General features: G+C 39.8%; 1 protein-coding gene across 1 annotated transcript in view; it reads right to left on the bottom strand.

Annotated features, from left to right (window-relative positions):
- BRWD1 (bromodomain and WD repeat domain containing 1) overlaps window positions 1-26,812 on the bottom strand; it is a 124,754-nt gene that overhangs the window by 38,963 nt on the left and 58,979 nt on the right. Inside the window, exons 18-25 of the mRNA XM_060640877.3 lie at window positions 25,371-25,556; window positions 22,992-23,175; window positions 18,933-19,026; window positions 14,581-14,712; window positions 4,458-4,552; window positions 2,041-2,230; window positions 514-639; window positions 311-418 (exon numbers count right to left, since the gene is read on the bottom strand). Of these exons, the coding sequence (XP_060496860.3) occupies window positions 311-418; window positions 514-639; window positions 2,041-2,230; window positions 4,458-4,552; window positions 14,581-14,712; window positions 18,933-19,026; window positions 22,992-23,175; window positions 25,371-25,556 (1,115 nt within the window). The remainder of the gene's footprint in view (window positions 1-310; window positions 419-513; window positions 640-2,040; window positions 2,231-4,457; window positions 4,553-14,580; window positions 14,713-18,932; window positions 19,027-22,991; window positions 23,176-25,370; window positions 25,557-26,812) is intronic.

The raw sequence follows: 26,812 nt of genomic DNA, 5'->3' as shown, positions 1-26,812 counted from the left end.
TCTTTTGAATATATGTCCCAGATACACACACTTTAACATTAATGATATATACTACCAAGCTGCCTTCCTGAGTGACGAACACATTTATAATTTTATACACCAATCAGCATACATGAAGACCATCCACTGACAAACACGTCTTTCTGCCGGATCCTAAGGCTTAGAAGGTAACAGCAGAAATGTTTTTAAGTAGGCAGTCAAAAAGACAGTAATGAAATATACCTCCAGAAGGTTTATTTTTAATGGATTTATAAATAACTTAACTATACAGTGCTAGATGTTTAATGGCTTAATAATATGATCATCTTACCCTAAGATCCATTTTTCTCCATGGCTCCTTATTAGGGTTCAGTTCATAAATGTTATTTCTTCTGACAGCCTCAATATAAGCTTCGTGACCCTGTCGAAAATAGATTACCTACAAAAAGTATACATTTAAAAATAAATTAAAACCTAAGGGTAAAATACTATCTTGTGGTCCATATTCCCATTTCTAAATTTTACTACTCTCACCTCATCACCCATCTGAGGAACAAAAGGAGACTTTCGAAGTGTGGTGTCCGTTATCCACACGGGAGGGTGAAATTCATATAAATGTTCCATATTTGCAAGCTCCACCGGAGTCATCCTCCGCAAGCTCTGCCAAGGGGATGAGAACAAAGTCCAGCACAACAGAAAGGGCGTGAGGGCGTGGTTTGATTGACAAACAAAAGAAACTTCACCAAGTGAGAAATGCTATGTCAAATGAGAATGGGCACGTCGCCTAATGATCAGTTTTTAAACGGCATACATATTTGGTTCCTTCACACCCACGGGAGCGTGTACATTGTGGGCCACTGGTGAAAGCAGTGCAGGTTCCCCCGGCACTCATCTAGCCTCTCCCGGATTTCTAATAGACTCTTCATAACACTTGACATCCTATGGGAGGGGGCTCCTTTCCAACCTAAATCCTCTTCGACAGCCAGCCTGCTCTGCCGAGAGACCATTCTGAATTTCACCGTGGACTACTCATCACAGGGAGACTCCTCTTGATTTGAGGTTTTAAGACAGGTGACTTTAAAATGTGCCAACAAACTCTCTGATCCTCCTCATCTCTTCCACAGGTGCAGCCCACAACCGCTCCACTCAAACAGAGTAAGACAGAAGTGACAAGAGGCTTCTAAGACAAAGCTGTCACAGGCATTAAGGCTTACCCCTGCTGACACCTCTGGATCACCTAACCTAGGGAATGTCGGCCACCATGTCATACAGATGCCCAAGGAGCTCTTTAGAGGGGCCCATGTGGTGAGTAGCTGGGTCTACAGCCAACTCCTCAACTGAATAGGGTTCAAAGAAGATCAGCCAGCTCCAGTTATACGTTCAGACAGCTGTAGCTCCAACCCGTGTGATAACTGTGACCTTGGGAACCAAAACTCACCTAGCTTTTCAGCCCCCAGATTCTTGACCCACCAAATAGGAATACATGTTTGTTGCTGTAAGGAGCTAAGATTCAGGATGGTCTGTGACACAGCAATACGTGAGGAATACAAAGACGTGGCATCTTTAAATAATGACTGTTACTTGCACGACATGAACACTGAACATATGATAAGAAATAGGAACATCACAAGTACTCCTGCTTGTGAACGTGCCAAATGAAAGAGAACGTGGCAGATGTAGCTGGGAAACAAGGCAAAGACAGAGGAAACAAGAAGAAAGTGCCCTAAAATGCCCTGAAGTATAGTTCTGGTGTTGAAATTAACAGGAGAAAATAAAGAGTTGTGGGATTCCGAGCAAAATAGAGCTCCCTCCCCCTTATCGTGTCAGACTGAGGAAGGAGCTGGTGCCACCGCCAATTTGGGGCAGATTCGATAGAGAAGCCTCCAGAAGAAAGTAGCTTTTCCAAATATAAATCTGCATTTTACATTTGAGTCTTGAAGACTTAACAGTGTCAATAGTATATAAAATCTCCAATCTCCCTAAGACTTTTAATTTCTAAATATGGACAGAAACACTTGATAGAAAGCGTAAATAGATGTTTTAAAGATATACTTCTCTTACCTCTTTTTTAGGCTTATTTTCTTTCTTTCTCTTTCGTCTCCTTTTTGGAGGAGATAAATTCTCAGTAGACATTTCATCCTCTGAACTACTGCAAAAGCGGGTAACTCGTCGACGTGATGACGTTCGTAAAGGAGGCTGCAAATTGATGCCTGCATCAGCTGTCCAGTCAGAGTATCTAGATGACGAGTCACTAGGAAAGAAAAGCAGTATATGTTGTAGGGAACCAGAATCTAAGCCCTAATGGCAATTTAATCACATAATCTTAAGAGATGAAGAGGAGGGAAGGAAGGATCCTGGGAAGATTCAACTTGAACAATCTGCCTTCACCATCAGCAAATACTGAAATGACCAGAGATCATGAGGAAGAGACAGAGACACTGGAAATTAGGAAAGGACGTAAGCCTGAGGAATTTTTTGTTTTAAGTGTAATATAGAGGAAACCTCATGGAAGACAACATTTAGAGCCCACCAACAATTCCCCTTTCAGAAGATGGGAATGTAATTACGGAAACAGTAGAGGTCATGCAGAACCGTAAGAGTAGGCCCCCCTCCCCCAAGTGAAAGGTGACCCGGGAATAGACTAAAATTCTAACTGGAATGAAAAACCATTAGTGAACACACTGAGAATCCCAAGGAAAGTGTAGCCACAGCAGATAGAAAGCTGGAAGTGGTCAGAGTTCCTTGCCAAGAGGGGGACTTTCCTGAACAGGACAAAAGACCCAAGAGAGGAAGTGGTCCCGGCCCAGTCCAGAGCAGCAGCAGAGTCAAACAGGAAACAAGATCTAGAAAATGAGCCCCTGCCACCACCAGCTTCAGCAAATGCAGGAAAGAAAGCAGGACAAAGGGCTCCACTGAGACCACCACTGGCCAACCACACACCTCTCAGGCTCAATAAAACACACTCACGCTCACACGCACGTTTCCAAGAGCAGTTTATTTAAAAAGAGCTATTTAGAAAAACTGTAAGAGCACCTGCTTTGTACAATAAAATTCAAGAGAAGCTGAATTAAAAGACAATGACAGAGCTAGAAAGCAGAACAGAGGTTGCCAGGGGAGGGGCGGGAAGCGGAGAATCCCTGTTTAATGCGTACACACTCTCATTTTGCAACAAGTTCTGGAAACTGGGTGCACAACAGTATGAATGTACTTAATGCTACTGAAATATACAGTTCAAAATGGTTAAGATGGTAAATTCTGTTATGTATATTTCATATTTCACAATTAAATTCATAAAAAAAAATAGACAAGGGTTCTAAAAATCACTCCAGCCCCTCAATCATAACAGAATAAAAAAAGTCACGACAGGAAAAAGAGAGTACTGTATGGTGGTCTAGACCGGCACAGCATCCATGGGAACAGAAATAAGATTGAGTCCTATTTGGAAGGGACGCTTTTCTAGACCTGGTGATGGCTATGCTGTGAAGAGAGAAAGATGTCCAGGTTTCTGGCACGAGCATCTGCCAAGGTGAACTTGGCATTTTATTTACCAAAAGGAGGAACAGATGTTAACATCTGGGTCCCATGAAATCTGGATCCCAAAACTAGAGGTCCATACATGCAATAACGGACAGTAAATAGAACGATGGTCTTACCACATACATTCTGGATACTGCTCTTTATGACTACAGCCCAAGACTACATTGTACACTGTGGGCTCAAATGTGTACAGTCAAACATACCCAAAAAACTTTCTATACACACAGCTGTTAATCCAGTTCTCTTCTTCTTTAATTTTTTTTTTTTTTTTTTTTTTTAAAGAGACAGAGAGAGCACAAGCAGGGGAGGAGAAAGGAGGAGGCGGGTACAAAGGATCCCAAGCAGGCTCTGCAAGGACAGCAGTGAGCCTGACATGGGGCTTGAACTCATGAACCATGACATTGTGACCTGAGCCAGAGTCAGACGCTCAACCAACTGAGCCACCCAGGCGCTCCCAGTTTTCTTCTCCTTTTAACTGTACGAGAAACTCAACTGCCCTTCACTGACTGGTCCATCCAAGCCTAGGACTAGGCTGCTGAGCAGATGAAAACAATGAAAAGCAGGCACCTGGAGGGGTGCCCCAGCCTATGCAGGGGTTGCTGTGTGTGACTCCTGATCCTGGGGTTGTGAGTTCAAGCCCCACGCTGGGTGTGGAGCCTACTTAAAACAAAAAAAAAATTTTTTTTTAAATTTTTTTTTTTTTTTAACGTTTATTTATTTTTGAGACAGAGAGAGACAGAGCATGAATGGGGGAGGGACAGAGAGAGAGGGAGACACAGAATCAGAAGCAGGCTCCAGGCTCTGAGCCATCAGCCCAGAGCCCGACGCGGGGCTCGAACTCACAGACCGCGAGATCGTGACCTGAGCTGAAGTAGGACGCTTAACCGACTGAGCCACCCAGACGCCCCAAAACAAAAATTTTTTTAAGCAGTAGCAAGTACCTTGAACTTTCGCTGTCACTCTGACTCCTCCTGTCACTCCTCCACTCCTCTTCTTCAGAAGAGCAAGAACCTTCACTCTGATCACAGGAAGTCTCCTATGTGTCGGGGAAGAGGGGGGGATAAGATAAAATCCTCATCTTGAAGATTAAATAACACAAGAAAAGCCGCATTCCATTCTTACCATTTCAGGCAATCGGGCAATGAATATAATTAGATGAACTTCAAACAAAAAGTCAGTGTCTTTATTATATTCTTTTTCTTAGCAAGGCACAGGGCGACAGAGACAGAGACTCACCACTGCCGCTGACACAGTGGGCCCTTCTCTGTGTGAAGCTGAGCCAAGTCCATGTACATGTTTCCAGTGCCTGGACCTGGGTCACTGCAATAGGGGCACAGGGGCGTCTCATTCTACTTTCATTCCCTAATGGCCGATGACGCTGCGCATCTTTCCATACGATTACTTGCCATCTATGTATCTTCTCTGATGACGTGTCAGACTGTCTGATTTTTAAACTGGATTTTTTATTTTCTTATGAATACATTTTAAGAATTCATGGTATATTTTAAATAGAAGTCCTTTACCAGATAGGAGCTCTACCAATATTTTCTCCTGGTCTGTGGCTTGCGTTCTCTCCTAACAGTATCTTTCCCAGAGCAGGTTTTAATTGATGAAATCTAGCTTGTCATGTTTTCCTTTAACAGATCATGCTTTTGGTATTCTATCTAAAAAGTCACCGCCATACCCAAGGTCACCTACATTTTATTGCATGTTATCTTCTGGAAATTTTAAGTTTTGTGTTTTCCATTAAGCTTACGATCCATTTTGAGTCAATCTGTGAAAAGTACGTGTCTAGACTTTTTTAACATGTGGATGTCCAGTCATTCCAACACCATTTGTTGAAAAGACTCTGCTTTATCCATTGAGTTGTCTTTTGCTTTTTTGTCAAACACTGGTTGACCACACTTGCATTGGTCTATTTCTGGGTTTCCCTATTCTATTCCATTGATCTACTGTCTATTCTTTCACCAATACCACACTGTCTTGAAAACTACAGACTTGTTACGAACTCTCAATGTCAGGTACTATCAGTCCTCCAACTACGTTCTTCAGTACCCTGTTAGCTATTCTGGACCTTTTTCCTCTCCAAATAAACTTTAGAATCACTTCACCAATATCCACAAAATTAACTTGCTGGGATCTTGATTGGAATTATGTTGAATCTACAGATCAAGTTAGGAAGAACTGACATCTTAACAAAAACACAGAACAAGAGGGACTCTCTCCTTCGTTGTTTATGGAAATGCAAACGTAACACAGCCACTTTGGATGACAGTTTGGAAGTTTCTTACAAAGCTAAACATAGCCTAATCATATCCAATAAACTTGCTCCTTGGTATTTATCCAAATGCGTTAAAAATATCCCCACAAAATCTGCACATGGAAGTTTACACCAGCTTTATTCATAATCGCCAAAACTTTGAGGTGCCTGGGTGGCTCAGTCAGTTAAGTGTCTGACTTCGGCTCAGGTCATGATCTTGAGGTTTGTGAATTCGAGCCTCGCGTAGGGCTCTGTGCTGACAGCTCAGAGCCTGGAGCCTGCTTCAGATTCTGTATTTCCCTCTCTCTCCGTCCCTCCCCTGCTCGTGCTCTGTCTCTTTCTCTCAAAAATAAACAAACAATAAAACAGAAAACAACAACAACAAAATAATTGCCAAAACTTAGAAGCACCCAACATGTCCTTTAGTAAGTAAATGAAATAATCTACGGTAAATTCAGACAATGGAATATTACTCAGTTCTAAAAAGAAATGAAATATCAAGCCACGAAAAGATACAAAGGAAACTTAAACTCATATTACTAGAAAGTAGCCAATCCAGGGGCGCCTGGGTGGCGCAGTCGGTTAAGCGTCCGACTTCAGCCAGGTCACGATCTCACGGTCCGTGAGTTCGAGCCCCGCGTCGGGCTCTGAGCTGATGGCTCGGAGCCTGGAGCCTGTTTCCGATTCTGTGTCTCCCTCTCTCTCTGTCCCTCCCCCGTTCATGCTCTGTCTCTCTCTGTCCCAAAAATAAAAAAATAAACGTTGAAAAAATGAAAAAAAAAAAAAAAAAAAAAGAAAGTAGCCAATCTGAGGAGTATCTGCGTCAGACTTCAGCTCAGGTCATGATCTCATAGTTTGTGGGTTCAAGTCTCACATTGGGCTCTGTGCTGACAGCTCAGAGTCTGGAGCCTGCTTTAGACTGTGTCTCCCTCTCTCTCTGCCCCTCCCCCGCTCATATCTCTCCCTCTCTCTCTCTTCCCCCGCCTCCCACCCTTCAGAAATAAACATTTAAAAAAATTGAAAGTAGCCTATCTGAAAAGGCTACATACTGTATAATCCAACTGTATGGTATTCTGGAAAAGTCTACAGAAACAGCAGAAAAATCAGTGGTGACCTACCAGTGGCTCAGGAGGAGAGAGAAAGGAATGATTAAGTGTAGCAAGGAGGTTTTCGGGCAGTGAAACTGTTATGGTAGAGACATAACATTATGCATTTGTCAAAATCCACACAAATTGTGCAACACACAGAGATCCCTAACGTAAACCAGGAAATTGAGTTCACCAGCGGCAGCAGATGCACCACACTAACCCAGAAGTTACTACCAGGAGCAACTGTGTGCAGGAAAAAGAAGATATGGGAATTCAAGGTACTCACTGTGCGGTTTTTGTGTAAACCTAAAACTGCTCTAGGACAAAATTTTTTTTAAGTCAATAAAGGGAAGAGAGGGGAAGAAACAACTCTGTGATTCCCACAGCCCTAATGGTTGCAATCTACTTTAAGTTCTAATTATGGACACCAGGCAGGTACTTTTATTTTTTAATTTTTTTAAACGTTTATTTCTGAAGGAGAGAGAGACAGAGTGCTAGCGGGGGAGGGGCAGAGAGAGAGAGAGGGAGACACAGAATCGGTCACAGGCTCCAGGCTCTGAGCTGTCACCTGAGTCTGACGCGGGGCTTGAACTCACTCAGGAAAGGCAAGATCGTGACCTGAGCCAAAGTCTGACGCTTAACCGATTTGAGCCACCCAGGCGCCCTAGGCAGGTACTTTTAAACTGAGACGTGACCTTTTACTGTAACAGCATTTACATTAGGAGCATCGAGAATGGATAATGAAAATGTCACTGACAACCAAAACTTAAAAGACAAAATCTAAAGTCAATATCTACTTTTATTTACTTCATTTGAACAGGCAAAATGTAGAATAAGTGTATTCTTTTTTAATGTTTATTTATTTTTGAGAGAGAGAAAGAACACAAGCAGGGTAGGGGGAGAGACAGGGGGACAGAGGATCTAAAGGCAACTCTGAGCTGTTAGCACAGAGCCCGACGTGGGACCTAAACTCACGAACCGTGAGATCATGACCTAATCTGAACTCAGATGCTTAACTGACTGAGCCATCCACGTGCCCCTGAAGTCAACATATTCTCAAAACTGTTTCTCAAAATGTGAGCCTCCTCCTATTCCAGGAGTCTGGCTTTTATGTCAAATGGACTTTTTTTTTTCATGACAGTGATAAAAGAAACTCTTAAACGCTACTACCTAGAAACGATGCATCCTCTGAAATGTCTTACATGTGTTATCCCAGTTCTCAAAACACCTCTGTAAACAGAGGAGGAGTTAACAAAACTAATGACATTAAGTTTCAGAGGCTTCCGATTTAACTTGACTATCAAGGCTGTGTGCATCTGCTTGTAACTCTGAGTTACTTAAAAAAAAAAAAAAAAGTTCCTGATATTACACAAGCTTCAACCCCCACAAAGCCTGGATCTACCCTGCCTGTGTATTACCAGCTCTTCATCTATAGGGACACCCAAGACTAAGAAAAGTAAAATAACATGCCTAGGGTCACAGGAGGGTAAGTGTAGGAAGTAGAATTAGAAATCCAGCTAACTAGAAAGCCCTTACACATTTTCTACCATCAGTGCTTTCCAAACCAAAATGGAATGGAAACAACACGCATATACACAACACACCCCACACATACTCTCCCCATCTCTGCCCAGCCACACCACCACCCACCCCCTCCGCCACACCAGCTCCCCCACTGCAACAACACAGGTGAATGAATTCCTACCACTGGAGGTAAAACCCCCCACCAAGCCACAAGATTATGGTTTATTTTAAAAGGTCAAGTGGATTTAACATTCCACATTATCTGTGTTTGTATTAGTTTAAAGCGTTTCCCCATTACTTGAAAATACACCAAACTAACAGATATAGAGAAAATTCTTAAGATTGATACACCAGTGATGATTTAAAAAGGAAAAAAAAAAAATCTCCCGAATAGCCAAGGCAATCCTGCAAAAGAAAACCAAAGCTGGAGGCATCACAATGCTGGACTTCAAGATGTATTACAAAGCCATAATCATCAAGATAGTATGGTACTGGCACAAAAACTAACCCATATATCAATGGAACAGAATAAAGAATCCAGAAATGGACCCACAAACATATAGCCAACTAATCTTTGACAAAGCAGGAAAGAATATCCAAGGGAAAAAAAGTGTCTTCATCAAATGGTATTGGGAAAACTAGACAGCAACATGCAGAAGAATGAACCTGGACCACTTTCTTAAGTGGTTATTTCAACTCAAAATGGATGAAAAGACCTAAACAGAAGACCGGAAGCCATCAAAATCTTACAAGAGAAAACAGGCAACAATCTCTTTGACCTCGGCCACAGCAACTTCTTACTCAACACATCTTCAGGAGCAAGGGAAACAAAAGCAAAAATGGACTATTGGGACCTCATCAACAATAAAAAGCTTCTGCGTGGCAAAGGAAACAATCAGCAAAACTAAAAGGCAATTGACGGAATGGGAGAGAAGATATTTGCAAATGACATATCAGATAAAGGGTTAGTATCCAAAATCAAACTCAACATCCAAAAAACAATCCAGTGAAGAAATGGGCAAAAGAGATGAATAGACACTTTTCCAAGGAAGACATCCAGATGGCTGACAGACACATGAAAAAATCTCAACATCACTCATCATCAGGGAAAGACAAATCAAAACCACGGTAAGATACCAGGTCACCCGTCAGAATGGCTAAAATGAACAATTCAGGCAACAACAGGTATTGGTGAGGATAGAGAAGGGGGAATCCTTTTGCACTGCTGATGGGAATGCAAACTGGTGCAGCCACTCTGGAAAACAGGATGGAGGTTCTTCAAAACATTAAAAATAGAATTACCATATGATCCAGTAATTCCACTACTGGGTATTTATCCAAAGGATACAGGTGTGCTGTCTCAAAGAGGCACATGTACCCCAATGTTTATAGCAGCGCTATTGATGATAGCCAAAGTATGGAAAGGGCCCAAATGTCCATGAACAGATGAATGGACAAAGAAGATGTGGGGTGTGTGTGTGTGTGTGTACGTATGTATATATATGTGTATATATGAGTATATACGTATATATGTATATGTGTGTGTGTGTGTGTGTATAGACACATATACACATACAACAAAGTATTACTTGCCAATCAGAAAGAATGAAATCTTGCCATTTGCAGCTACGTGGATAGAACTAGAGGATATTATGCTAAGCGAAATTAGACAAAGACAAATATATGACTTCACTCATGTGGAACTTAAGATACAAAACAGACAAACATAAAGGAAGGGAAACAAAAATAAGATAAAAACAGGGAAGGAGACAAACCATAAGAGACTCTTAAACAAAGAGAACAAACTGAGGGTTGCTGGAGGGGTTTGGTGGGCGAATGGGCTAAATGGGTGATGGGCATTAAGGAGGGCACTTGTTGGGTTTAGCACTGGGTGTTATACATAAGTGATGAATCACTTGGTTCTACTCCTGAAATCAATATTCCACTATATGTTAAATAACTGGGATACAAATTTTAAAAATTTATAATAAAAAAAAAGAAAAAGGAAAAAGAATCTATAATCAATCCCGGTATTTCAAAAAGAACACAACAAAATAAGCATTCGTTGATATTTTCTTAGCATAATAACATAGATATGCATACTATAGACACCTAAATTAAGGCATCTCACTTAGTGTGAAAATGGTAGACATGTCTCCACCAAGAGGAATACGGTCCACTATCTCCACCACCATTCAACAATGTGCTGAAAGAACCGAGCAATGCAATTAGATAAGAGAGACCAATGGGAGGTATAAAAATTACCTTAGTAGGAAAACTAGTATTTTTTTAAAAAATTTTTCTAATGTTTATTTATTTTTGAGAGAGAGAGACAGAGAGATATGGAGCATGAGTAGGGAAGGGGCAGAGAGAGAGGGAGACAGAATCTGAAGTGGGCTCCAGGCTCTGAGCTGTCAGCACGGGACTCAAACTCATGAACCGTGAGATTATGACCTGAGCCGAATTAAGACATTTAACCAACTGAGCCACCCAGGCACCCCAAAGGACAACTAAGTACTTGTACAAAGGAGAGGGTACCTAAATAAAAAAACCTCAGATAATTCAATGATAAAATTAACTCAAAAGTTCAGTAACACAGCAAGATGTGTAAAAAAATTCAATCTACCAAAATCAGTAGCCTTCATCTCCACCAAGTCATAACCACTTAGAGGCTCTAATGGCAGAAAAAGAACGCAGCACCATATAAACTACAGATAAAGAACTAACATATCTGGTATACAAAGAACCTTTAGAAATTGCGGTGGGCACGGAGAGGACCAAAAACGTGATAGAGAAATGACCAAAGGACATAAATACATGTGCACAAAGATGAAAAAAAAAGACACTCTAAATATATGAAAAGATGTTCAACAACTTCACACATGACAAAGTCAAAATAAAACTATTCTGTGAAATAAACCAAAGATAAAAGGACAAATATCGTATGATTCCACTTACACGAGGTCCCTATAGTAGGCAAATTTACAGAGCTAGAAAGTAGGAGAGAGGTTACCACGGACGTACAGAAGGGAAAAAGGGAGTCAGTGTTTAATGAGTACAGTGTCTGTCTGGGATGATGAAAGAGTGCTAGAAACGTACAGTGGTAATGGTTGCACATACTTTAGATAGAAGTAACACCTTTGAAGTGTACACAGGAAAATAAAGTAGTAAATTTTATAATTTTTCTCACTAAAAAAAAAGCCAAAACATTAAAAAAATAAAACTACACTAAGACACCATCTCTCACCCATTAAACTGGCAAAGATTATCAAGTATAAAACACTCCGTTGGCTAACGGCTAAGAAAATCCATGTTGCTGGTGGCACCACCAGCAGGAAAGCCAAGTTGGAACCTTCCTTCGGCAGCAACTTTTACCACTACTTCCTACAACTCAGAGGCATGTATCTTTAGACACTGCGATCCTATTCCCAGGATCGTACTCCCAAATGACGTCTCCATCAGCAAAAAACGACACACACGACAAAAAGATTACTCACCGTGGCACTATTTATAATGAAAACACTGGAAACGTCCTAAATGGCCATAGGTAAGAGACTGGTTAAATAAACTGTTACAGTCCCACAATTGTATGATGCAAGTCTTGAAAGAAAGAGAGAAAGAGAGAAAGAGAGAAAGAGAGAAAGAAAGAGAGAAAGAAAGAGAGAAAGAAAGAGAAAAAGAGAGAAAGAGAGAGAGAGAGAGAGAGAAAGAAAGAACGAAAGAACGAACAAACCATGGAGGAGATATTTAAAAACGAACATGGGGGGGCCACCTGGGTGGCTCAGTCGGTTAAGCGTCTGACTTCGGCCAGGTCATGATCTCACAGGCCGTGAGTTCGAGCCCTGCGTCAGGCTCTGTGCTGACAGCTCAGAGCCTGGAGCCTGTTTCAGATTCTGTGTCTCCCTCTCTTTCTGCCCCTCCCCTATTCATGCTCTGTCTCTCTCTGTCTCAAAAATAAATAAACGTTAAAAAAAAATAAAAAAATAAAAATAAAAACGAACATGGGGGCGCCTGGGTGGCTCAGCTGGTTGAGCGTCTGACTTTAGCTCAGATCATGATCTCACAGCTCTGTGAGTTTGAGCCCCGCATCGGGCTCTGTGCTGACAGCTCGGAGCCTGGAGCCTGCTTCAGATTCTGTGTCTCCCTCTCTCTCCGCCCCTAACCCACTCGCATTCTGTCTCTGTCTCTCTCAAAAGTAAACAAACATTAAAAAAAAAAAAAAAAAAAAAAAAAAACAACGGACATGGAGTGAGTTCAAGAATATTTTAAGTGGAAAAAAAAGAATACTTAGTATCAATGTAATAGATGCGTTTAATTATAAGACTTATTAAATGGAAAGCTTTCGTTAAATTTATTGGGTGCACGAAATTAAATGAATTGAAAAGGGCAAAGAACTGGTATTTCTAGTTAACATTTTAAGTGGACTGCTAGCTGATTATAATAAATTACACTAAAATATTAAAAAAGAAAGAAAATTTTAAGTGAAAAAAGCCACGGAGTGAAAAGTGCCAAGAGCATCTATAGTATGCTATATTTTGTGTACAAAAGGAGAAACAATAAAATGTACACATATCTGATTGAACGTATGAAGAAAAACACAGGAAGCATAAACCAGAAACTAGGGAAGATGGGTGGGAACGTTTACCATAATTATCCAAAACTATTAAGAAAGGGTTAAAATGTTCAATTCACTGTAAAAAGAAGAAAATAATGTAAAAAAGTCTCCTTACATAAAACACAATTAGTTACTTTAACAGGCTGATGATAACAGCAGCTAGCATTATTGGATATTAGACACTATCTTAAACACTTTACAATCAATCGAGTTCTTACATCTCTGAGGAATACACGCTACCACTGACTGCTTTTACAGATCTGGCCAGAGACCCAGAAAGGTTAAACAACTTGTCCAAGTGGAAGAATTTAGATTTAACCTCAAACCCTCTGCTCAACTATTACCTCAGTGCTTTACAGAAGAATTAAATCAATTGTTCATCAATACAGAACATTTCAAACCTTCAAACAATAGTGATTAAAAAATGTCAACATTCTATTATTAAATTTTCAACACTCTTTACAAAAACATTGGCTTCTTAAAAAAAGCAAATCAAAGGAAGACCAGTAATTCCATGTGATAATCGAGAAGGGGTTAGAGAGAGGCTTAGATTAGACAGCAGCACAAGCAACAAAGTAAAAACAAATCAACTGGACTTCATCAAAATGTAGAACTCTCCTTCAAAGGAAACCATTGAAGAAGTGAAAAGCCAGTCCCTCAAATGAGAGAAAATAAATGCAAGTCCTACGGCCGACAACAGACTCACATCCAGAAAAAAGAACTTTCACAGCAATAAAAAAAGACAACAAAAGTGATAAATGGACAAGAGATTGGCACAGACATTTCTCCAAAGATAGACAGGAAATAAGCACATGAAAACATGTTCCATTATCATGAATCATTAGGGAAATGTATCAAAAGCAATGAGCTACCCCTTCACACCCACCAGGACTGCTAAAATCTAAAGTACATGTAGACAATGCCAAGTGCTGCCAAGGATGTGGTGAAACTGGAATCCTCCTCCATTACCGATGGGAATATAAAACAATGCAGTTGCTTTGGAAAACACTCCAGCAATTCCTCAAAAGGTTAAACACAGAGTCACCACATGACCCAGCAAACTAACTTGTAGATATACATCCAAATGAAACAAAAGCTTGTGTTCAAACAAAAACCTGTATGTTAGTAAGGTGCATTATTCGTAATAGCCAAAACGAAGTATGGATACATGCTACACGTGGACCAGCCTTGGAAACATTATGCCAACTGCAAAAAGCCCGTCCTCCCACCATCATACTGTAGGGTTCCATTTATATACAACGCACAGAACAGGTCAATCATTCCACAGAGACAGAAAGATTAGTGATTGTCAGGAGCTGAGAGAGGTGGGCTGGGGAGTAACTGCAAATGAGTACAGGATTTCGTTTGAGAGTCCATGAGGATTTTGAAATTAAAAAGTGGTGATGACGGGACAATCCCGCTAACATATCAGAACTGCTGGGTCACACGCTTGTACGGTTCAAGTACCTCAACAGAGCCGTTCCCGATTCATCCTAGTCCCTTGGTAGATTCAAAGGAAGAGACTGAAGACAAATCATTTACCATCATTTTATACATTTTAAAGTTAGGAAACTCACGTGTCTTCCAGAGCTCGAAGATTCATTTCCAGAAGACAGCTCAAGCCGCCCAAGATTTCTTCGACTGTAATTCAGGCGCCTGCGCCTGCACGTCCTCTGCCGGGACTGGGACAGCAGCACCAGCGACTCACACTGAAACAGAAACGCGCACGTGGAACCAGCATCCAGTAAGTGCCATCGCCCGCAACACACATGTCCTTTCACATTCCGAAAAGGATTTAAGGCAAAAATAACGAATAATGATAGTTCAAAAATAGACAAATACGCATGTAGTTAAATTAAACTTGGTGGTTTTACTTTTAAGGTACTTAGAAGACGTGGCTAAATGAGGCACGTTAGATCGGCATTTTCCAAACTAAATTATAAGTTAACTATTTTGCCATTAATAAGATCATAACAACAATAACCCAAGATACCACTTTAAAATATCTAATTTAGGGGCCCTGCGTGGCTCAGTCGGTTAAGCGTCCAACTCTTGGTTTTGGCTCAGGTCATGATCTCCGTTTCGTGGGTTCATGCCCCACATCGGGCTCCGCACTGACAGCATGGAGGCCACTTGGGATTCTCTGTCTCCCTCTCTCTGCTTCTCCCCCACTCGTGCTATTTCTCCCTCTCTCTCTCTCAAAACAAACTTTAACAGAAATAAAATATGTATCTTCGAAGTGAAAAGTATATATTCATGTATCATGATGCTGTCACCAACACTAATGAACATATCCCTGTTGTATACACAGAGAGAAAGATCTGAAATAATCCTCAAATATTAACCCAACTTATTTCCAGATTTTAATTTTTGGAGGATTTGTTGTTGTCAGTACTTTTCAGCTCTGTGTGAATTTTTAAAATACCGTATTTTATCAAAACAAAATACATATTTAAATAATCCTTAAAAATCATCCAAATAAAACAGACGACACTTCTTCTAAAGGGCGGAGGGAGCATGCTATTGCTCAGACCCAGTCGTGTGTGAAAGCATATATTCCTTGAACTGATACACAAGTTAATTTTCACATTAGTACCTTCGGTTAGATAATCAGTGGTGTGTTTTATCATTTCATTATGCCTCTGGCCGATTTTCAAATGAACTGTGCTTTCCTTAATTTGTCCGTATTGATTTTCGTTAAAGAAAAAAACACCTATTAGTGAGTTCCACGACGGAAATTTTTAAACATAGGTGGGCCAAACCTACCATTAAGAAACTCTTGCAAAATATCCATTTTTTAAAATAAGTTTGAGGGCATTATATACTCAAACGAGCCTATAAAGAATTATAGGACCAAGATAGAAAAAGAGTGTAAACAGTAAAAGATAACCCTACAATTTCACTCCAGAAGAGGGAGCTGAAGGGTTCAGCAGGTAAGCAAAAAACCAAGAGACTAAACTCATGAGTTAGGCTAACAAAAAATTGCAATTTAGAGCCTTCTATGTGTAGAACACTGCAGGCTTTGGCTCTTAGATCAAAGGGTACTGCCTAGACTGATCGGTAAACTGCAGATAAACAGTAATCCAAAATAATTACAGCCCCATCCTTGTTGCGATTAAGGCAATACAGGCTTGACAGTGGCCTTAGCAGCTCACCATAAGCAGATGTAAATCCTCTCTGGGGGAAGAAGTATCATCCCAGGCTTCAAATTATCTCTAGCTTTAACATTCAATCAAAACCATAGGCAACAAAGAATATAAACAAAAAAAATGAGAAAAAAATCAACAAGCAATGGAAACAGGGGAACAAGATACTGAAATAATGAAATCAGCAGACATGGATTTTTAAAAATAACCATGGCTGATTTTCAAGAAGTTAAAATAATGAGAACTTCACCAGAAAACTGAAAGCCCCAAAAAAGGGACCAAGTAAAAATTATGAACTGAAAAATACAGTAACAAAACTAGGTTTAACAGCAGATTACACACGGCTAAAAGAACTAATGAACTGCAATATAGGTCAGGAGAAAAAAAAAAAATCAGAATAACAGCTAACAACCTAACAAAAAGAAATCAATAGCAAAAGTCTAACATACATGTAACTGCAGTATCAGGAAGAAGAAGGAAACACATTCCATGCAAACACTAGCCAAAGGAAAGCTAGCATAGCTGTATAAAGAATTTGGAGAAGGGGCACCTGGGCGGCTCAGGCTGTTAAGCATACAACTCTTGACTTTGACTCAGGGCATGATCTCATGGTTCATGGGATCAAGCCATGCATCGGGCTCTGCACTGACAGTGTGGAGCCTGTTTGGGATCCTCTCTCTCTGCCCTTCCTCTGCTTGTGCGAGTGATGCTTGCACTCTCTCACTCTCTCTCTCTCTCTCTCAAAATAAATAAACATTAAAAAAGAGTTTGGAGAGTAAAACATTACAAGAAATAAGGGGTGAAGATTCATACTGAGAAAATGTTCAATTCAACAGGGAAAAAGGAAATTCTACATGTGCACATACCAAACAATATAGCTGCAAACCGTATTAAGAAAAACAAATCAAAACAGAAATTTGTAAAGATAATGAGATTTTAACATATCTCACTATAGGTAGGGCGTGCAATCAGTTTGAAATGGCATGTGGCATTAACTAAGTGGAATATACACATATTCCATGATCTAAAAATTTCACTCCAAGGCATAGATTAAAATATACAAAGAGATACCAAGAGATACGTACAAAATGCTGACAGCAGAATTATTACTAATAGTCAAAATATGAAAACAATCCAAATGTCTTTCAAGAACAGACTGAATAAATGGCAGTATGTTCATCAAGGGAATACTATACAACAAACAATGAAAATAAATGAACTTCAACTACTCACAACAATACGGATAAATCTCACAAGGTCAAATGATTAAGCCAGATACAAAAGAATGCAGAATGTAGGATTCCACTTAGATCAGTGTTTCTCGATGTTTTTGCATTATCATTACCATACAGGAAACTTGGAACAGTTTCCTAATTTGCTCCCCCACAAGATGTAATGCTGCAGATATATGTCATCAGTGTTTACATAGTGTATATATCCAAGCTTTGTACATAAGAAGACTAAGTATAAAGTTTAGCCTTTTTACTCAATACAGGATTAAGAATAATCATAATTTTTGACTTAAAGGTAAAATTGAAAATTTTAAAGAACTTCATACATTTAACTTCATAACTATTTCTTGAGTAATTTTAATATAATTTAATTACATAGATTGTAATATATCAAGTAACATATCCAAATTAGAAAACCGTGACTACATAAGGAACAGCAATGTAATCAGTTTTTAAAATCTTTCAATACTTACTTTTTCTAGCAAAAACAAAACAGTCAAAGAATTTATCAGTTACTTATAACTTATTTTAGTAAATTTAACTTTCAAATTTTTTCATGAGAAAACATCCTAACTCAGGCCAAAGATATTCATTTAGATAGTCAACATTTTTTTCTTTTCAGTACCTGACATGATGAGTTGAATCACTTTTAAATTAAATAAAAAGGTAACAGGCACCTGGGTGGCTCAGTCGCTTAAATATCCAAGTCTTGGTTTCAGCTCAGGTCATGATCTCAGTGAGTTTGAACCTTGCATCGGGCTCTGTGCGATAGCGCGGAGCCTGCTTGGGATCCTCTCTCTCTGCCCCTCCACCACTACTAATTCTCTCTCTCTCTCTCAAAATAAGTAAACTTTCTAAAAATTAATTAGAATCAAGCTTCAATGACAAGGCACATAATGGCAGCCATCAGTGTGTGCACAGGCCATCGGTCGTGACGTTGAACGGTCAACTGCGAGCAAGTCCACAAAGTTTTGCAGCGCTGATCTTGCATACATTTTGTGCACCTTCCATGCATCAGTGTTAACACTGCTCATGTGATGTGCATGAAAATCCAAATAGAGAAACTAAATATTATGGACAAAGATTTTCTTCAGCAGGATGAAGTTTTGGAGGGTCTAAATTTTTTTTACAGATTTTTTGGAACTGCATCATCAGGATAAACTGCAGAAACAGACAAAGCTAACCAGCAGTTTTAGAAGTCAAACGACAGGCTAGCTGTGGATGCAGTGAGTAGGGACGGACCTGCCATGCTTGAGATAAGCCCAGAACATTCCAATTCTTGACCTGAGTGGTCACCATACAGGAATTTTCTGGAATCCTTTACCACTGGTAGCCAGCCATTGGGCTACTTACTCAAGTTTCAGACTACTCTTTCCCAACAGCTGTACAAGTTTATGCCCCTTATTTTAAATCCCAAACAGAAGACCTTGAGCAAGAAATATTCTACTTCAGGCAAAAGGTACTAATATTCTCAAGGATCAAAAAAATAAAAGTACAAATTCAGTTTAATTTCCAATTTGCTTATTCCTCAGAAAACAGAATTTCGGTTACCTTCTGTGTGAGCTGGAGAGTCTTCCTTTTTCTTCCTATTATGTAAAGATTTCTTTCCTCTTCACCCTTCTCTATTCTGAAGTCTTCCAATTTCCTACAAATATAAGTATCCAGTTATACTGGTTAATGAACTGATGGATAAGTAAAGGGTATAAAGAGGAAAAACTAATCATTACGATTTGGGGCACCATCAGCTTATATGCTTTTTAAACTAATACAAAAAATCCCTAAAGTTCTAATAAAACAAGTCAAGCTGTACTTTATGTTAGAAACGTAATATGGGGCGCCTGGGTGGCTCAGTCAGTTGGGCCTCCGACTTGAGCTCAGGTCATGATCTCACAGTTTGTGGGTTCGAGCCCCATATCGGGCTCTGTGCTGACAGCTTGGAGCCTGTTTTGGATTCTGTGTCTCCCACTCTCTGCTTCTCTCCTGCTCATGCTCTGTCTCTCTCTCTCTCTCTCAAAAATAAATAAATATTTTTTTAAAAAATTAAAAAAAAAAAAAAAGAAACATAATATAATCTCAGAGGCAGTTAGCAGGTCTTATTTTTCACACTTAATACAGAGATGTTTGTATTTTCACAGAGCCCAATACAACCAACTCAAATAGAATCTTTCACATTAGCTACTCAATCTTCCTGTAAATTGGGCAAGACTACAATCCTTTTCTCTAAAGAAACAATAAAAACAGAATCCTCCTCCAAACTTATTCAAACTGCATGTTTTGTAATTGGTAGAAAACCAGAATGGCCGTGTTACTACTTCTTCTAATCACCTATATTTCTCTCACATGATACAAAACAAAGATTATGTTCCTGCGACCGATCTCAAAGCAGGGGACCTTCCACCATGAGGAATGTACTGAACACAGTTCAGTTTCCTCCTCCGTGGTGAGAGAATCCAGGTGACTGAATGTCCCTTTTCTCTAACTTGAATGCTGCTGAAAACATATGGCTTTGTGTTTTATGTTCACTTTAAAACCCCTCTTGGGCCAGTTTCAAAACAGACATATGGGCCACGGCCCGAGACACAACTAGACGCTCAAATGAGGCTGCACGCAAATGCCGGTAAGTAAGAACTTGATTCTACAGAAATTGCTTTTTTCTTAGGATCCACCTCTGGCTCACACTCAGATGCCAACAGAACAATGCTGCATCCACAGGGCAGCTCTAAATCAGACTCGGCCCTTCACACGTTCTCAGTTTCACCAACTGTACATATATTTAAGGAACTATGGAATTCCTACCCCATAGCTGTACGCTTCCCTTTGCTTTGAAAACGAACCACCACATACACTTCATTCTCAATCACTAACATGGCTGAGAACATGCTAGGAACATGCTAGGCCTTCGTGAGTACAGTATCATCTTCAACGGTGTGCAACTGCAATCCCACACCTAAATGAGACGTCAGTTAAGAAAAGCGGTATTAGAAAGATCATAGGATGAGCAGAATTAGAATGAATACAACGGACAGAGTCTCCACTATTCCTGAATTAAGACAAACTACATGTCTGAGATCTAGCCCCAACCGGAACTGCGTCTACTAGGAAGCAGGACTGTGTGCTCCTGGTTCTGCATGGGAGGATCACTGATTTTCTCACACTTTCATCTATCACCTAAATTTTTCACAAGGGACACAGAACTACTTTTATAGCTGGGAAACAAAATTTTAATTTTCTCGATCTTCATCAAGTGCCACTCTAATTAATTAATTACAAGTTATGTAAAATTCCCATTGCTTCCACTCGTAAGGACTGTCATCAAGAGCACCGACCGTTGCTAGATCGCTTAGCGCCCATTTAAAATCTCACGTGTATTTTAGAATACAGCACTATGAGGAGCTACGCTCTTCTTCGGGAAATTTTTATTATAGCAGACAGCTAGTTGGTGCAAAAACTGCATTCTCCTTTTCTTCCTTTGAAACAGATCTGTTTTTATCTAGGCTCTTTGCTGCCCTAAATAGAAACCATCACCTAGCCTCCTCTGTAGCTAAGTACAGCCATAGGACGACAACATTCTGGGCAATGAATTATGAGCAGAAGATCTCATGTGCAACCATGATAGCTGCTTAAATCAAGTTTCCTCAACAAATGTCCTTTTTGCCTCAGTCTCTCCCTTCTTCTGACCTAAACCTCGCTCTCCACCACAAAGGCAGACATGATGGCTACCGTAATAAAGACCAGCTATCTTGGACATAACTGTTTCCAGTGTTTCATCTGAAGAGAATAAATAAGAATAGAGGAATTATTTTCGGGGCGCCTGGGTGGTTCACTCAGTTAAGCATCTGACTCCTGGTTTCGGCTCAGGTCATGATCTCACAGTTCGTGAGTTCAAGTCCCACACCAGGAACCGTGCTGACAGCACAGAATCTGCTTGGGATTCTCGGTCTCCCACTCTCTCTGCTTCTCTCTTTCTCACTCTCTCAAAATAAATAAATACTAAAAAAAAAAAAAAAAAAAAAGGAGAAAGAACTATTCTTCAGGTCTTTCACTCTTGATACTGGTCTGCTTCCCTTGGTTCTGACAACAAAAAGTATCCCAAAGTGACACTTTTGGTTCTGATGACCATGCAACTCAGACACAATTTTAAGGATTAATGATAGCATAGTACATACGTGATGGTGATTTTCTGTATTTCTCATCCCAATACCAGATTTTGCTTTCCATTATTTTATGGTGTATTTATAAACATTCTTAAATTCACCATACAGTATGTAAGTACTACATTCCTCCACCAATCACCGAAACTCTTTGGCCTAAACACATGAAGGACGCACTTTTACAAAACCATCTTCAAGGCATTAGTTACTAGGAGATATAAGATAGCGGAATACTGAACATTTCAGTTATCACTGAAAAGCAGTATTTGCTATGTCCATTGCATTAACTCAAAAATCAGTAGGTTATACTCAGTAGCAAGGAAGACCCTACTGCCCAGATTATAATTATGAAATACTTCCCACTAAAAGAAAACAGGGCTACTTAAGAGAAAAGAATGACTCTACATCCAAGACGAGAAATTCACAAGATGAACTCCAACACCTTGCCACGTCTGATAGCAGGGATGGTACAGAAAGATACTACAGTCATTTCAAAAGGACTAAAGAGCCAACTTAAAGAGGCTCCTCCTGGCTAGAGGTGGAAAAACTTAAAAATCAATAAAGATATTAGAAATAAACTAAATCGCAGCAGTGTGATTTATACAGCGAAAACCCCAAAGACAAATTGGTCAACGCTGGAGGATGAAAGGGAGTAAATCTTCGTCTTGAAGGTAAATAAAGCAAAATAAACATCTATCTTGTCTTTTCTATATGAACTTTACTATTAGATAATCAAACAGCACATCCGGGTAAATTTCTCTTTTAGAAGTACCCACTGTAACAAATGAAGACTTCAAAGAGTTGAGTGATCAGTTTTATGACCCCTGATGAATTAATGAACCTAACCAGTGAGTTCCCATGCCTGCCAGTGTCACAAAAAGAGAATACTTATTATGTGCCTTTTGACAAAATTATGCCACTTTAAGAAATAGTCTTGCAAAAAACTAAAAACATTTATGACATGAGACAATTGGAAATTTAAACACTGGACATTTGGTTCTACTGAGGAATTATTTTTCTAAGGTATGACAATAGCACTGTGGTAATAACTGAAAACAATCCCTGATCTTTTATATATATATATATATATATATCTTTATATATATATAGATATATATCTTTATATATATATAGATATATATATATCTTTTAGGCATATTTTTAAACAAAATTATATACCTGGGATTTATTTCAAAATAACACTAAAGGGACAAAAGCAGGTATTTGTAAAGATGGAACAGGAATACGAAAAACAATTTACAAAAAAGTAACCACAGTAAAAACTTCAAGAACAATTTCAACATTTTCCTACCACAAGTAAACCAGATTCCAACCCATTACTAAAATATACTTATGTGATTATTTACACCACTAATGGGGTTAAAAAAAAAAGTGTAAATAACCACATAGATATATTTTTGTAAAAAGAAACAATATTAAGAGATATCCTAAAACAAACCTAAATATGCCTAGTGGTACCTCTGGTACAACCACTCTTCGTTTCCAAGCCTGCAGGTCACGCTCAGTAGCAATCTGACTGCGTGGAGCATTCTGATGCATCTGACGAACACCTTCCACTTGTCCACTACGACGCAGACCAATATTTGGAGGGGACTGGATGTCTAAGCTCAGTCTTCTAAAACCTACAAAAAAGAAACGCCAAAACTGATTCCAAGAGAAATTTCAGTCTAATATGCATTTAACACATAATAAGCATATACACTCCACCCAGTAAGACACAAACCAAAAATAAAGATACAAACCAAAACTACAAATCCAAAACACTTTGTCAGAAAGTATCCTAATGAGACAAGATCAATATACAGAACACAGAACAAACATCTATTCACTTCAATTTCCATTACTAGACTTCCTGGAATTTTTTAATGCATAGATATTTTCTATTATAATGCTATATTTGCATTCGTAAAACCCTTCCTTGCCTTTTTCAGAACCATACACTAAAAACACATCTTTTTGGAAAAATTAGCATTGCAGAGAGCCTCCTCAAACTGTGGTGGCTCTATAACAAGAGCTCGAACAACATTACCTGTGACTTTAAGAGATAATCTGAGCCACTCAGGCAGGCTAGCTGCCAGAGTGGATATCAAAACTTCAACAAAATGCAGAGCAGGGCAATGCTGGCCGCACCTGAATTAGAGCTAAGAGAATGGATGACAAGGCAACACAGACAACAAGGCTTAGTGAGCCCTAAACCTGTGCAGAGCTGATTAGGTGGGCCACAGGAGACAGGGCAACCTCTCACAAGCTGGAAGTCAGCTGGATGGAGGACGGAGACCAGCGTGGTGGCAGGTGTCCCAGGTAAAGTGCTTGTTTTCTTAAAACACTGGAGGAAGGGACTTCTGCTATTAATGCAACAGAGAAACTGGGGGCTGTATCCTTGCCTGCAGGAGGCTATAACATTCTTCTTCACCTCTGCCAGCTCTCCTTGCCCAGGGCAAAATCCACGTGGCTAAACACACCCCTGCCTTCTTCTAGCTACAACATTCTGTTTACCAATCAAAGGTGAACCAATTTGCATTGCTCGACACACCATACTCTGCCTAAAAGGCAAAGTGATAGTGTAAATTCAAACATTTACATTAAAACAAACTGCCATTTAAGAAACATGTTTTGAATTCAGAACCAACAATAAATCCTAAATCTGAATGCTCGAGTAATACTATTATTCTCCAACACTGTGAAGAAAACATATGCACAGGGTCTCCTATCATCACATGAGAACTAACTCAAGTGGTCATAAACACATTCATTACAAAGACTGTTATTCCGCACCGTGGAGTACCATGATGCTACGAAAATGGATGAGGAAGCGCTATGAGTGGATGTGGAGTGATTTCTAGAATATATCATCGAGGAGAAAAAGCAAAGCTGAGAAGAATGCATATGCATCAACTGTGCGGTATTCCTGCCTAAAATATTTAACCTGCCTGTTGGAGAATTTTTCTTTTACGTAGACAGGAAGAAACATTTGGCAAAAATGATACTGAAATTTGTGGCCAAGTAACCCATGCAGGTGTGACACAGCAGGGATGATTTTTGTGGTACTCAAGGCTTCTCTAACATTCCACAGGCATTTATCTTCCCCAGAAGGAGTTTCCATTTGCTGAACAACTGCCTGCTCCTCGACAGGAGTTCCCCCACTGAGGAACTATATTACTACTATATGCCAGTCTCAAGAACTTTGCCCTACAAATTCATTTCAAGCCTTCCGATTCCAGAAGAAACATTTAGTGCTCTACCCAACTAATTTTTTTTTAATTAAAAGTATTATTTATTTTCTGAATATTTATTTTTGGGAGACAGAGAGACAGAGTGTAAGCAGGGGAGGGGCAGAGAGAGGGGAGACCCAGAATCCGAAGCAGGCTCCGGGCTCCGAGCTGTCAGCACAGAGCCTGATGTGGGGCTCCAACCCACGAAGCATAGGATCATGACCTGGGTCGAAGTCGGACGCTTCACCGACTGAGCCACCCAGGCACCCCGTTAATTAAAAGTATTTAAAGGGAAACCTACAACTGTAATTTTCCCTTTAAAAAAAAAAATACTTTGTTCTTTACTCATTTAATATAATTTTGTAAATACTCTTATTTAGGAGCAAAAAAAAAAGTTTCAATAAACTTCGAAGTACTTGAAAATCCAACGTCCATTTGCTGGCACATCAACTTTACAAAAGCCTAGTGAAGTTCCCTCCAGGCTACTGCTACCTAAGCTGTAAAAGCACACTGCTGAAAATTTTTCACTGCATGTACCGGACAGTGACTTCATTTCCTCTTAGATTTCAGTCATGTTAAGACGCAACAGCTCTCATCTATCCTACCTCTTCGGGGTGTTTCTTCCCCACTGGGAAGTCCACTTGGAACGGTATCGTGATCTGCTCCCAGTCTCTGATCCTGCTGCTGCTGTAACTGTCTTATCATCCCATCCAGAACACTGGACTCGGGGCTGCGTTCACCATTATCATTGGTTTGGAGGCTTATAATTTGTTCAATCACCTCTCCATCACCTGTAAATTCAATGAATGAATACAAAATCATAATATACACGAACAGGAAAACAAACTCAGTAGAGTGCAATTAAAGTTATCATTAGCAATTCTCAGATTTCTTTTCAAAAATAAGCAGTTAAAGATATCCTATATATTTATAACTAATTGAGACAGACGAAAGACTCAAAACAAACAAAACCCTTCTTTATACCCAACAGCACAAAAACCTCCATAGAGCCTCTGAAACCCCTGAAGTGAGCAAACAGAAACACGCTTCTGTAGAAGCTTTATTTTGCTGTTTCACACTAAAGCTACCCTACCCTCACCTTATAGAAAATAGGTTTCATTAAACTCTCATTTGCAAGGTCTCTGACAAGACCAGAGCAACAATGTGTGATTTCTCCTCTACTCTCTTAATAAAACAAAAAGAGGGGCGCCTGGGTGGCTCAGTCGGTTAAGCAGCCGACTTCGGCTCAGGTCATGATCTCGTGGTCCGTGAGTTCAAGCTCCACGTCAGGCTCTGTGCTGACAGCTCAGAGCCTGGAGCCTGTTTCCGATTCTTGTGTCTCCCTCTTTCTCTCTCTGACCCTCCCCCGTTCATGCTCTGTCTCTCTCTGTCTCAAAAATCAATAAAGGTTAAAAAAAATTTTTTTTTAACAAAACGAAAAGAGTAATACTATTCAACAAACTGCAGCTATACTACACCTGCCTCTCCCACTAAGCTGAAGGTGCTCCTTTAGGTGCTGTTTTATGCTTTTAGCAGAGCCAGTACACGTGATTCTTCAACTACAAAATCAGATTTTTTTCAGTGTCTTTGCTTCTCTATTTTTTTCTCTTTTTTTATGTTTTTATTTATTTTTGAGAGAGAGAGCACAAGCAGGGGAGGGGCAGAGACAGAGGGAGACACAGAATCCGGAGCAGGCTCCAGTCTCTGAGCTGTCAGCACAGAGCCCAACGAGGGGCTCAAACCCGTGAAACGGGAGATCGTGACCTGAGCCGAGTTGGAGGCTCAACTGACGAGCCACCCGGACGCCCCTTTGCTTGTTTATTTTTCACCTAACAGGTTCAGTTAGTATCAATGGATAAAAAGTGTCAGATGGTTGTGGGATCTGGCAATTTATTTGCATCCTACTACCTGAGTTAGATTCCCTTATATCTCATGGATAACATCTCCATTTACCATGGCAATCAATAAAGAACTTACAAGAGTTAAATATCATAACTAGGACTGTCTTAAAACCACTAACATTTTTTAATAGTTTCAAAACATGAGC

Source organism: Panthera onca, chromosome C2 (assembly GCF_046562875.1).
Source record: "Panthera onca isolate mPanOnc1 chromosome C2, mPanOnc1 haplotype 2, whole genome shotgun sequence".
In the NCBI taxonomy this organism is placed as follows: domain Eukaryota; kingdom Metazoa; phylum Chordata; class Mammalia; order Carnivora; family Felidae; genus Panthera; species Panthera onca.
Note: the sequence above shows the minus strand (reverse complement) of the source record. Positions and strands in the feature narration are given on the sequence as shown.